A 12,178-nucleotide genomic window follows, 5' to 3' on the forward strand; every position below is an offset into this window, starting at 1 on the left:
ATTCATCATAATAAGTACTTTGAATAGTCCAAACAGCCTAATGCAAGAAGTGAGTTTATATCCCATTTTTTAATTTGATGCTATAGTTGATTGCCTTATCAGAGATTAAACAGTTTGACTATTTTTATATGATGAGTATACAGTAGAATGTGGTAGATTTTATTCTTATCAACATAAATGGAATATTTGACTCAGATACAGTTTCTTCCTGAGTTTATCTCTGTACAGACCATGGATTTAGCTTTCTGGTGTATCACAATAGCATACAGTTTGCCACCTTTGTCATGTTCTTAAATTGAACAAATAGCATCTATACAGGAAAATAAAAGCATAGATGACCATTATGGGCATAGCGAATATTAACCTGTGCGTAGACAGTTTATCCTTTCTTCCCTGCGCGTATTCTCTACTACTCCACCTATTCTCTACTCTACTACTGCTTATTGCACCAGAGAGGGTAAGCTGGCTCTAAACCACCTCTTACATGATTGATTTGGGGCCGTGTCTTTAAAAACTGAAGATACTGGGAATTTTGTTTCTTACCCCCTACTGTGAGATGGTGCATCATTTCTATAACAAAGCAGCAGGGGGCACCCTGTGAGAGCTTGGCAATTGCTGATGGGGAAGGGCTGGCTGTTTTTGTCTTTGGTAGTGTTCTTTCCAGTTGAGGCCTTTTTCTACTGGAAACATGGCCCTCATCCTGTAAAGACTCCCTAAGGGATTAGAGCGTAGCTCCAGAAGCAGTCAGACCATTTTATTAGTTTAAGAAATTGGTTAACAGTTGAGATAGATTATATTGGCTTCTAAACTCCACAAACCTGGACGAATGGAGCCTAAGGTTGCTTCGGTAGTAGGGTTCTTCTCTCTGAATGAAGGTTTATGGTAAGAGAATATTCAGGTGGCCTTTTTCTTTAGAATCTTTTGTATCTTAAAGAAAGACTTTCCTATATTTGAATTAGTATCTGCAGTTAGTTTTTAATTTTGCTACATCTACTCAGCTCTAGGATCTGTGCATACTTTTTATATATTGATGGGCCAGGTACATTACAGCTGAAGTTCTCATATAAAATAAAACCCATTCTCCAGAGTGAGAGGCTCAAGCAAGGAATCCAAACAGCAAAGGTTCAGGGGTTTGCAGTCGGAGGTTGCTCATGTTGCCTTATGAATTCACTCTGTAATACAAGTTTGATGCAAAGAGCATTGCTACTCACAAATCACACAAGGTATACAGTTTGTGTGCAGTGATATGTCATAGCTTTTTATTTATATGGCCAACTCAGTCTATTCTGCTCCTTTCACTGCCATGGAAAGTGCATCATTTTCCTCCCTCTATCCTCCTTCCCACATATCATCAGCACCACCCACTGCGTTCTGCCCATTAAGTCCTCTCTGTGCCAGAAAACCCCAACAATGATTAAATGCTGATGAAAGAATGTTAGAAGGTTAAGATATCAACCAATCTACCCCCTTACAATGCCCCTAAATTGTGGGTGTTAAGTATGCCTTTGCCCTTTTAACATCGAAGTAAAGGGGTTTATTTGTTTGATTTTCTTTCTTTTTTTTAGTTGGGGGAAATGAATGACATCAAAATAAAAAAAGATTTTTTAAAAGAGATTTTTGGGACCAGCAAATGGTGTAATGGCTACATCATTGGACTCCCACAAAGTCGACTGCAGTTCGAGTCTTGGACCCAGCAGCTTGAAACTCAGGCCAGGCGTGTATGTGTGTGTGTGTGTGTGTGTGTGTGTGCGCGCCCAAAATCCTGAGAGGAGAATGGAGGAGAAGGGATTGTGGTGTGGCCATACCCCCTGGGGTGATTTCTCATTTTCTGTCTCAGTTTCTCTGGCCAGTGCACTCATCCTATAGCAAAAATCTTTCTCCACCTCCTCCCCCCCCCAAACAAAAAGGCAAGAGAAAATTTTGCTATAGGGTACATGTGTTCACCAGAGATCACACACACACACACACACACACACACACACAGAGAGAGATCGAGTGAGAAGTCACCCTCCAGGGGGGATGGCCACACCACAGTCTCTTCTCTTCCATTCTCCTATCAGGATTTTGGGCACACATGCACATGACTCCAGCATGAGTTTCATGCTGCCTGGTCCAGGACTTGAACTGTGGTTAGCCATGTACATCTTAACCAATATGCCACCTGCTGGCTGCTGACATCAGGTTTTTAAAAAACAGTGTCAAAGGCCAAGAGAATGCAGGAGACTTTCCTTATAGTCTCCTATTCTTATCCTAATCTTTCTTTAATGATTTTGGCACATTCTCTCTCTCTCTCTTTTTAAAAAGATTTGCTTATTTATTATATTAGAGAGAAAGAGAGAGGCATCCCCAACAGAATCTCCATGCTATGATTAACCACTTCTCAGACAGTCCAGATCATGGGCATGCACATGCACACATGCTCAGGGAATTTCTGGGGCATGAACCCAACCCCTCCTCCCATGTAGGTCTAATGTGCCACGACTGTGCCACCACTCAGCCATATCTTTATAAAGAAGTTCTAGAACTAGCCAACATTAGGTAAAGTTTTACTTAGAAAAGGCCTACAGTTTTTTTTGTTTGTTTTTCTTTTTGAGATTTTTGCCATAGGGCATGTGTGCTCACTGGAGAGAGAGGGAGAGAAAGTGAGAAATTACCTCCCAAGAGAGAAGGCCACAGCGCAGTCCCTTTTCCTCCACTCTTCTCTCAGTATTTTAGGCACACATGCCTGGTGTGATTTCCAGGCCTTTGGGTCTAGGACTTGAACCACAGAGTTGTCCATGTGGGATCTGGCTCCTAAACCACTGTTATCACCTGCTGGCCCCAAGGCCTAAGGTTTTTACGATAATAGCAACTTTAAAAAATTATCATTACTAGAACCAGCAGGTATCCTAGTGCTTATGGTTTTGGACTCCCACATGGCCAACTGTGGTTCAAGGTCTGGACCTGGAGTCTTGAAATACATGCCTGGTGCATGTGCATATGTGCCCCACATCTTAAGAGGAGAAAGGATTGCAGTGTGGCCTTTCCCCTGGGGAATGATTTCCTATTTTCCCTCTCACTGTCTCTTTTTGTCTCTCTCTGGCAAGTGCATGTAGGCTATGGCAAAAGCCTTTAAAAAAATTATTACCCTGCACTCATTTGATAAAAAGATTAATTAATTAAAACAAATTTTATACTACTTTAGTCATAGGATCATTATCATATCATTCCTGCATGATTTTCAGCTCCTTTAAGCTCCTGCAATGTAGAGTACCATCCTTCCCCCTCCTTTCCTCATGGGAGGAAAAACATGGTTAAAAAGACTTAGAGCAGGTAGGAAGGAACCCATGGCTTCTTTTCTTCAGAGGAGAATTCGTAGGTCCATCACATATCCTAGAGAAGCAATTAAGGTAGGAGGAGTTGTAGAATCAACTTCTCTGAACCTCCTGTTTACACCTTTAATAATAGGAACAAGAAAGAAGAGTCTCCAAGAATCTTGTCAAGAATTACATTTCCTGTTGAAGCTTACGATAATAAACCATATCATATATCTTAAATTAATTTTAATAAGCCTGTGTTTTACCACTACTCTGCATTATCTTTTTGTAATCAAGCTATTAAAAAAATTCATGGTAAATACATTTTGACCCTTTCCATCAACAGCTGCTGTGGTGAGGTAGGTCAGGACACATGCCTCTTTGGAGGCACCCTGGGGGTCGAAGGGTAATGAGCACTTAATTATGTCTGCTGAATGCCAGAGCTGCCAAACTGCAGCTCCTCGCGACTGGTCTGTATCTGCTCTGACAATTCTTTTATTATGGTTTTCGCTAACCTATCAGTAACTAACTGTGGTTGTTTAATTACAGAGGGAACATCCCCACGCTAAACAGGTACCGTATGTTTAGTTTCTTTTCCAATTACAAGCACCTTTTTTGTAACTTAGAATAGTGAAATCAGGAAAAAATAACACCACACTTGACAAGCTAATGTGTAATCTTCTGCTTGGGAGTCCTGAACTCCCCTTTGGACATACTAAATTATTCTTTCTGTTTGGAAAACATGTCTTCAGCTTTTCATCAGCTGTTCAAAAAGCAATACTTAAAAGCCTCAGTATGGAAAAGCTCCCATCTAGCTGTTTATGATAGGGGGGTTTGTCTGCCAAACTGATGTTCAGCTTTGCTGGAAACATCCTTTGCTGTGTTTTCTGTCTAGCTTGAGGCTTTTAGGGGGGAAAAAAAATAAAACAAAACCTTAAGGCTACTCTTATCCTGGCAAATTGTTCACAATTTTTTTCAATTTTTAGTTTCCCTAATTTGCCTCTCCTGTTAGAGGAATGCAAATCCAGAAATAGCTGATCTCATGTTTTATCAGTTTGTTAGCTATTTTTCTAAGTGTTAAAGTGTTGTGATGATATAAAAGTCAAGTTTTATTTTAGACCTACAATGTAATTAACATTGGAAAAGGATATGTACGTTTTTATATGTTTAGCTCTATGAAGAGGCTTCCAGGCAATATAGCACAAGTGATATTTTAGTGTTTTGGGTTCCTTCTGCTCCTGAACCAAGCAAGGCAACACAATGCAAGTTTGAGAGGATAGTGTTTCTGATTGGTCTTGAATCCATAAAATACTAAAGCAGTAACAAGTTGGTGGCAAGCTCTTTGTAGATAACCAGTTACACATGGAAATACTTTTAGGCTGACATTTATTTCATCCCTCTTCTTTTAAAATATTAAGTAATCAAAAGTGATCATAGCTTTTGGAGGCCAATTTGGATGCAGAGAGAAAACAGAGTGTTTTTCATTTGGTCCTCTACTCTTCCCTTGAAGAGTGGGCTCGGTTCGTTCCTGCCTGCCTTTAGCTGCCCTGGCCCATGAGCTTAGCAAGGCCGGGGGTGGGGGGAGGCATTGAATAGTGTGTATTTCTCATGAGGTTCAGTCGAATGAAACAGGTACTTAACTCCATGTTTGCCACAAACAGCTTGGTTAGCTTGTTCAGGAAGAGTTCCCTTTAAATGTTATCTGGAACTTTTCATCCTTCCTGTCTAATGCCACACAGGTAGAAAAGATACAATGCCTCACAAACTTGCTCCTTTAGTAAATGTATTTGGTGATCCTAGAAAAGAGGAGAATGTTAGCATTTCTGAGTTAACACAACTCTCAATTCCTATTTCTAGTGAGCACCATGTGTAAGACTTGCTTGATGTGTGTTTCATTTGTTTGTTTCATTCATGGGATCAATGGTTTCCTCTCCCACTCTGCCTTTCTATTCCCAAGTACTGTCAAAAGATGAAATACCTTTTCCATTGTCATCAATAAAAAAATTTTTTTATTGCCAAATGGAATGAAAACCTGGAGTGTCAGTCTCTATAGTCTGTGTGAGCAGCATGCCCATCCTATAAAGAACTCTATTGCCTTTTATAATTAAGATTTGCAATAAGGTACAATATGGACGTCCACGTTGCCATCTCTGTTTCCCCTGCAGCACTGCAGATGGTGTACTTCAAGGAAATTTTATGATAGTTCCTAAAGTTCAGGTGCCATCGCCTTATTCTGAACTCTCTTGAGATCATATGCCATTAACATGTCAGACAAGTCCTGGAGGTCCTTTAGCTTGGCCCTTCTTCACAGACTGTCCTGATTGGGCATTCACAAACACTTTTCAGTATTGTTTATTTATCAGTTCGTACTGCTGAGGTATATCAAGGAATATACAGATTCATTATGTTTTTAGATTGACTAAATCAATTCGGTTCTCTTTAAGCATCTCTGTTTAGCAGCTGTTTGTCATGCTTACACATACTTCGAGACCCATGCTCTGCCCTTTTATATCTTGCTGGAAACTAAGGGTTTTTAATGAAGATACCTTTGCTTTGGTATAGGAGTGTTTAAATGTAATAAAGAGGTTTTGCACTGTGGGGTTGAAAAATGTTCTCACTTTCAAAAAAGGAGAACTATAACCCTAATAATTATCCCCACCAACCTACTAAAGAAGGAAGTGGATACCTTAGAAAAGTTCTTTTCATAGACCATTACTTGTTTCTGTACAATAATGTTTATTTATAAAGATTTTACTAAACCTTTTCAAATGGCTTAATTATAATTGTTTAATTATAATTATTTGACATATCTATTTCTCTTCTCTATATATGTATATAAATATATATATAGTATATCTGTAAATACTTAATATATTATAATTCATAGTTATAACTCACTTGGCTTGCTTACATTCTTTTAAAGGAGGAATTGTTTAAGGCAGGGGAAGATGCAGGATGGTTCTTAACCCCTATGTGTTGTTCATTCATTAACCATTTCATAATGCCATTGATTAACACTGCTGCAAATTTTCTGATAGTCCTTAGGTTTTTATTTGAAGAAGTGTTGGTGTGATAAAAATACAGCTGTATAAGGAGCTTCACATGAAAGGGTTAACATGAATCTAGCAAGATAACCTTATCCATAGTGGGTAAAAAACCAAATCTGCTCTGCAACCTGACCTTAGCCAGAGTTTCCTCCTACCTACCTCTTTCCCCTATTGCTATTTTCTCAATCCTCACCCTTACCCTCCTTGTCTAATTAACTTGATTGAATTACCATTTAGAATGTCCTTCTCCTCCAACCTCAACCATTATGGCATGACTCACGTAGCTAATGTCAGTGACGTGCTGTTGGACAACTCATTCACTCCACCGTGCCAGCGGATGGGCGGAATGGTCTCTTTTCGGACTTTTGAAGATTTTGTCAGGTAAGAAATTGTGTCACTGTGTCTATATGAGGGGAGCCATGGAAGTCTCTGTTTTGGGTCTCAGCCTTCTGTGAAATGAATAAAGGTCCCCAGAATGGCCATGAACCAGCCAAAGAAATGTAGCCCTTGCTGTATATGCCCTCAGAGAGGTATATATTGTTCCATTCCTACCTCTCACTCAGACTCTACAAGCCTTGACTTGTAGTATGAGCCTGGTCAGAAAAAAGAAACAAACAAAAACCCATCTTTTCCTCAGGAGCTAACTGAAGAAGCTGTCTGCTCTGTGATGAGTGAAATGTCAGGAGAAATTAAACACAACACTAGAGTGAGCCCCACCAGAGACGATACATCTTTTGATTAAATGCATTCAGCATCTATCTCTTGATGTATACTGATGCGTTACCCTAGGGGGAGGGGTAATTACATTGGTCTGTCACTGCTCCAGTCCCAGGCTCTTTACGTTACTGTAAGACCGATGATGACAGCAGTGCTCATATCTTACCTATCAAAAACAAAAACAAAAACAAAAAAGAGCTCAAGATCATTCTTTTTAAAAAGAAAAAAATTATATATGTTTTATTAAAGTTTAACCAATCTATCTTCCTAATTTCTGTTACTTGGTGAAATTTTGCATGTCACCTCTAGCCACTGGTGATTCTATTCAGTTGACTATTGAGCACAGGTTAGGATAGATTATTCTTTTAGACTGAGCTGGCAATGGCAAAGTTAGTGTTTTACCACTTAGGTTTTTTGTCACTTGGGTTTTCATGGTGGGTGTTTCTCTTGTATTTTCAGGATCTTTGATGAAGTAATGGGCTGCTTCTGTGACTCCCCACCACAAAGCCCCACTTTCCCTGAGGCAGGCCACACATCTCTATATGATGAAGACAAGGTATAATGTCCCCTTAGGGAGGATGCTTTTTCCTTCAAACATGGAACTTGTACCGTATTTACTGTCTTTCAGATTTTGACCCATTAGGGGAAAGAATCTTTTTATACTACTTCATATTATTTCATTTTGTATGCCTCATCAAAGCATTTTAAAATTTTTTTGGAGAGGTTTTAGCTACGGGGCGCATGTGCTCGCTGGAGAGAGAGAGACAGAAAGTGAGAAATCACCCCCTCCCAGGGGGATGGCTACACCCCAGTCCCTTCTCCTCCATTCTCCTCTTGGGATCTTGGGCATGCATGCACATGTGCCCAGCGTGAGTTTAAATCACCGGGTCCGGGACTCGAACCATGGTTGACTACATGGCAGTTTCGTGAGATAGCCATTATGCTAACTGCAGGTCCCTCATCAAAGCATTTTTTGAAACTTGGTGGAATGTAAGTTCTAACTTTAAAACTTTATTAATCTTGGAATCTGTAATGCACAATGAGCTTACCCATTTTGTAATGTAGAATGGGCTCATCTCTTCCATCTGCCTCTGGGTTTCTGAATGTCATCTTAAAGATTCGAGCTTGGTTGTCCTAATTCGTATTCTGTAATGACTTGCATCTTTGAATAGTAGTGCTATCATAGTCTTCAGGGAGTGGTAGGGTTTAGATTGTAGGAAAAAATGGAGATTTTGTTTAAAACTTTGTCCTTTTGTTAAATTGTTTTGTTCTATTTCTTAAGAAACAAAGTGCTCTATTCTTTCCTCCCACATTATTTTCCCATAGTTTCATACTCCTGTTGCTTGATAAATTGTAAGAAAATATATGGAAATAGGTTCAGATGGCTTCTTTCACTCATTTTCCTTCACTTTCTGTGAAGAAATGCAAATAGTTTCACCTCCATTTTGTTGGTGAAAAAGTTGAGACATAGTGATTTTCAAGTTTGTGTCAAGTCGAGATTTGGAGTCACCTCTACCTAATGCTGTTGCTGCCTTATCTTTAAAAAATATGTACTTTATTTAATCTCTGTTGTAGCTGTTGGGAAGTGGTTTCAATTTGCTTATTCCTACTGGCGGGCAAACCAAAACTTCCTATGGGGAATACCTCTTTTTCAGGCATTCTACCAAGTACTTCAGCTACTTCTTGCCTCTGTATTAGCCAGCCTCATAATTTCTTTGGCTTGTGTTCTTGGGTTACAGGTCCCTAGGGATGAGCCAATTCACATTCTGAATGTGGCTATCAAGACTGACTGTGATATTGAGGATGACAGGCTGGCAGCTATGTTCAGAGAGTTTACCCAGCAAAACGTAAGTCCTTGATTGGGGTGTAAGCTGGTGGTGGCCTTTTTCTGCTGGCTGTGTCTCATAGCTATTCTTTTACTCATAAGGCCTATCATTGATAATGGCTATGTCTTTTATCATAAGTATCAGAACTATGGTTGGTTCTGCCTGTAGGACTAAAATTCTGAAGTAATTTAATAATGCATAATGAATGTCTTTTTATGTCAAAAAATACAGACCTCAAGTATTTTAAATGTTTTTTAAAGGAAATTATGTTTCTAAATCTCTTCCATAGCCTCCAGGCTTGAACTTCCAATCACCTGGTGAATATTTCCCTTTGGTGACAATCTCCACATGTCTAAGGCCACACTCCCCTTTGGTACCTCTGTGTTTATCCCCTTCTCCCTTGACAAGATCAGTTATATTTACATTCTCCTTTCAGTTTTATGCCACTTGGATATCTTGTGTTGATGTTAAACTCTCTAGTCTAAGCTTGAATTTCTATTATTTTCCCTTATGTCTTTTCATCTCTCCAAACTTGGTCTCCAACTAGAAAAATGAGAGCAAAGTCTAGAATTGGAGGCTTTGATGTTAGTGGTAGGGGGCACAAATCTAGGTGGTTTAGTAAATAATACATTATTTTTTAAAAGAATTATTTATTCTATTTCATTCATTCATTATTATTATTTTTTAAAATGAGACAGCACGAGAGAGAGGAAAAGTAAGAAAACAAGCCACCATGTCTGGGACTCAAACTGTGGTCAACCATGTGGGAGTCCAACACCATAACCACCACGCTACCTGCTGGCCCCAGGAATACATTAGTATCCCTGAAGATGTGTGTAGTCTAGTTGAGGGGGGCTGGATGGCATGCTTAAAACAATAATCTCCAGTAATATTCATTGTGATAGTTGCTAGATGCCAAAGTAACTTCTTAAATTGCCCTCAAAGACAAGACCCTTGTATTCTCTTTCAATAGGCAGCACTTAGCCCCATAGTTATTGTTATAAAGAACTCAGTAGATGTTTTTCAAATTTAGTTCAGCAGTATAAACAGTTAGAACCTGTCACATCATATAATGCTAATGAAAGACACCCAGGAAAAAATGGTAAATTTGTGATTAACACAACTCAGCATTTACTCCTTTAAGTTTTCATGGTACATAGACTGGGACTGCAGTGGTCACTGCAGGAAAGATAATTCCAGACAAGTGAAAGTAAAGGACTGGCCTGGAGAGTTTTCTTTACAAATTTACTTTCCTTTTTGCCTTTGACTAGTGACCACATAAAATTAACCTGAGCCACTGACCAAAGTAACCTTAGCTGGAAGAGTCCTCCTGTGCATGGCTGGTGCTACTGCTACTTCATGAAATAATCTGTACAAGTTTCTTACCAGGTTTTGAGGCACTATTTGTGCATGTTTTATTGTTTTCCCATAATTTAATTACAACTTTATGTTTTTGATTACTCTCAGATTTAAATATTGCATATCATCACTCACTGATTTACATAGGTAGTTTTTTTATTTTTTTAGAAAGTTACCTTTTCCTTTTATCAGATTCATAAACTGAGGCACAGAGAAATCCAAAGTCTTTGCCTATGACTATTCAAAAGGGTTAAATGTAGACTGTGCTGATAGTCCATGCCTTTAGAAGCTATTAACTGCATGCGATACTGTGCTTATCCAGGAATATTTGGTATTTTCATCTACTTATTTGGAGGGAAAAAAAAAACCCTGTGTGTGTGTGTGTGTGTGTGTGTGTGTGTGTGTGTGTGTATGAAGAAAAGGAAGGAAAAGCAATTTAAAAACAAAAAGCTAAAGTGATAACTAGTTTTGTTTTTCACTTCATGATCATGCTCCTAGCAGTTTAGAAAAGTTTTTTTTCCTAAAGCACACATTAAACTATCAAATAGGTTGATCTAAATTGTCCAAATAATCTTCTAGTCCCAGCATGTCTTTTTTTCTCTCATAGAAATTAGGATCATATATTTGTAAATGACTTGTGGAGGAGATTGAAGCAGTCAGTGTAAATGGAGTTTCTCCAGGTGCTGACGCCTAATCGCTGGGTAATAGCTGTGGACTTGCTGTGAGACCCGCATTATTACAATGTAATCAGAATCCTGTTGCTCTGCTGTTATTGTCAGCCACTTGTGGAATTTTAAAAGCAATAACAATTTTGATTTTAAATCATGGCATTATTAAAGTTATTTTCTTCCCTTGCCAGAACATAGCTATCGATGCTTGTCTTTGAAGGACTTGACTGTAGTGGAATTCTTTGTTGGTGTCAGAAGAAATATTTCTATGCATACCGAGAGACTAAGATCTACCACCTCTTCTCTTTCAACATAGTTTTTCTTATCATAGTGTCAATACTTGGTTATTTTTAGTAGGGGATATGATTATAGTACGGATCATTATTAAAATGTGATTAAACCAAAATTTAATATTTGACATGGGAATTTATTATCATTTATTTATAGAAAACATATTTCCCTTTTTTTTTGCTTATACTATTAATTAAGTTGATTTTATCATTCAAGGTATGTGATCAAACTAAAGTCTGGGTATAAGTTATGAAAATCCATTTATTTCTTTCATTTGTACTGTTTGAGAGATCCCCTTTATTAGACATGTAATTAACATGTAATAAAGTGGACTCATTTTATGTGTAGAGTTCAATTTACTCTGACAGTTTCCCAGCTCATTCAACAACTGATGAGATCATTGTTCTACTTGTTGCCAATAGCCCCTCTCTCAGAGGGCCCTTTATAAGTATGTATTCTACGTTATAAAAATAGAAGTTGGCAGTACAGGATAGAGGAAGGCTTAGGTCTTAAGACTCATAACAGGCTGTCTTGAAACTACTAATCATTGTTGATTCTAGTAGACTGCTTACCTATGCAAAGTGGAGACATGAATAAGTCTTAAAAGCCTGAAAACGTTGATTTTAACAATTTTTAAGGAGAACATTAAAAAACAAAACCTTCATGTTAAGTAGGGGGAAATTGTTTTAGAAGACTTGAAAGGTTAGGATTTGTTAGGTTAAATTCTAGGAATGCAGTATCTGATGGTAGGTAATATCTATAATCTAAATAACAGCTTTAAACCTGTATTTTCTGTTTTGTGGAAAGTTCTGCTTTTCACTCTGCCTGATTTTATTTAGCTTTGTATCAATATTAATCTTCACATTTGAATACCTGCCCAATAGTGTGATTTCTATAAACAGAAATTATGTTAAGGTCTACCTTGTTGTGAATGAGTTCTGAGAGAACTTAGGGAACCTCATATGACCTTTTCT

The 12,178-nt window shown here is 38.3% G+C and overlaps 1 protein-coding gene across 1 annotated transcript in view; it reads left to right on the plus strand.

The window, feature by feature from the left end:
* Positions 1–12,178, plus strand: part of ACACA (acetyl-CoA carboxylase alpha) — a 335,657-nt gene that overhangs the window by 193,079 nt on the left and 130,400 nt on the right. Inside the window, exons 30-33 of the mRNA XM_006154441.3 lie at positions 3,846–3,869; positions 6,581–6,724; positions 7,520–7,616; positions 8,800–8,907. Coding sequence (XP_006154503.1) covers positions 3,846–3,869; positions 6,581–6,724; positions 7,520–7,616; positions 8,800–8,907 — 373 coding nt within the window. The remainder of the gene's footprint in view (positions 1–3,845; positions 3,870–6,580; positions 6,725–7,519; positions 7,617–8,799; positions 8,908–12,178) is intronic.

The sequence above is a fragment of the Tupaia chinensis genome, unplaced genomic scaffold, assembly GCF_000334495.1.
Source record: "Tupaia chinensis unplaced genomic scaffold, TupChi_1.0 Scaffold000407_4, whole genome shotgun sequence".
Taxonomy (NCBI): Eukaryota; Metazoa; Chordata; class Mammalia; order Scandentia; family Tupaiidae; genus Tupaia; species Tupaia belangeri.